This window comes from Myotis lucifugus, unplaced genomic scaffold (assembly GCF_000147115.1).
Source record: "Myotis lucifugus unplaced genomic scaffold, Myoluc2.0 scaffold_60, whole genome shotgun sequence".
NCBI classification, from domain to species: domain Eukaryota; kingdom Metazoa; phylum Chordata; class Mammalia; order Chiroptera; family Vespertilionidae; genus Myotis; species Myotis lucifugus.
This window is the reverse complement of record NW_005871108.1, coordinates 2343333-2343973: the sequence shown is the minus strand read 5'-3', so window position 1 is coordinate 2343973 and position 641 is coordinate 2343333. Positions and strand designations below refer to the sequence as shown.

Below are 641 nucleotides of genomic sequence, written 5' to 3'. Positions count from 1 at the left end.
GAAGGGTCTATAAGGGGCATGGAAACCAGAAGGGGGCTCAGGAGGACATTCGGAAGGAAGGGGCTAACGAGGTGGGGGGACTCGCCCAGGGTTGGGAGGAGACCGGACAACTGCTGGCACCGCCGAACCCTACATTCCACCCCAGCTCGCCGGCAGCTGGAGGAGCGCTCGGAGAGAGCCGTTCGCGACGAAGAGGAGATGCGCTCGCTGCAGCCGCTGTGCAAGCGCTGCCGGCAAGGCTCCGCGACCTCGGCCGCCTCCCCCGCGGCCGCAGGGCTCGGCCTCCGAGGGGACCCTGCAGCGCCTTGTGCGCGGGCGCCCCCGGAAGCCCACGGGCCGCTGCCGCTGCTGGCGCGCGTCAAGCAGACTTTCTCTTGCCTCCCGCGGTGCCTGTCCCGCCGAGGTGGCAAGTGAGGAGCCCGCCCCTCCTCCTCCTGAGCGGCCCCCCGACGGGGGCTGTCTGGGCCGCCCACGGCCTCCAGGAGCGCCCAGCGCCGGGGGCGCCCCGCGGCGGCCGGCCCCCTGCTCCTGCCCCCTCTGCCCGCCCTGCTTGTCTGCGGTCGTGCGCCCGCCTCTGTCCAGGCTCTCTGGGTGGGGCCCGCCTGCATAACAGTCACCTGGTTCCTTAGCCTTGGGCTGGA

At 72.4% G+C, this 641-nt stretch overlaps 1 protein-coding gene across 1 annotated transcript in view; it reads left to right on the top strand.

The window, feature by feature from the left end:
* Positions 1-600, top strand: part of DUSP15 (dual specificity phosphatase 15) — an 11501-nt gene extending 10901 nt beyond the window's left edge. The window contains 3 exon segments of the mRNA XM_023754489.1: positions 157-267; positions 269-308; positions 311-600. Of these exon segments, the coding sequence (XP_023610257.1) occupies positions 157-267; positions 269-308; positions 311-414 (255 nt within the window). The 3' untranslated portion in view covers positions 415-600.
* Positions 601-641: the final 41 nt, after the last annotated feature.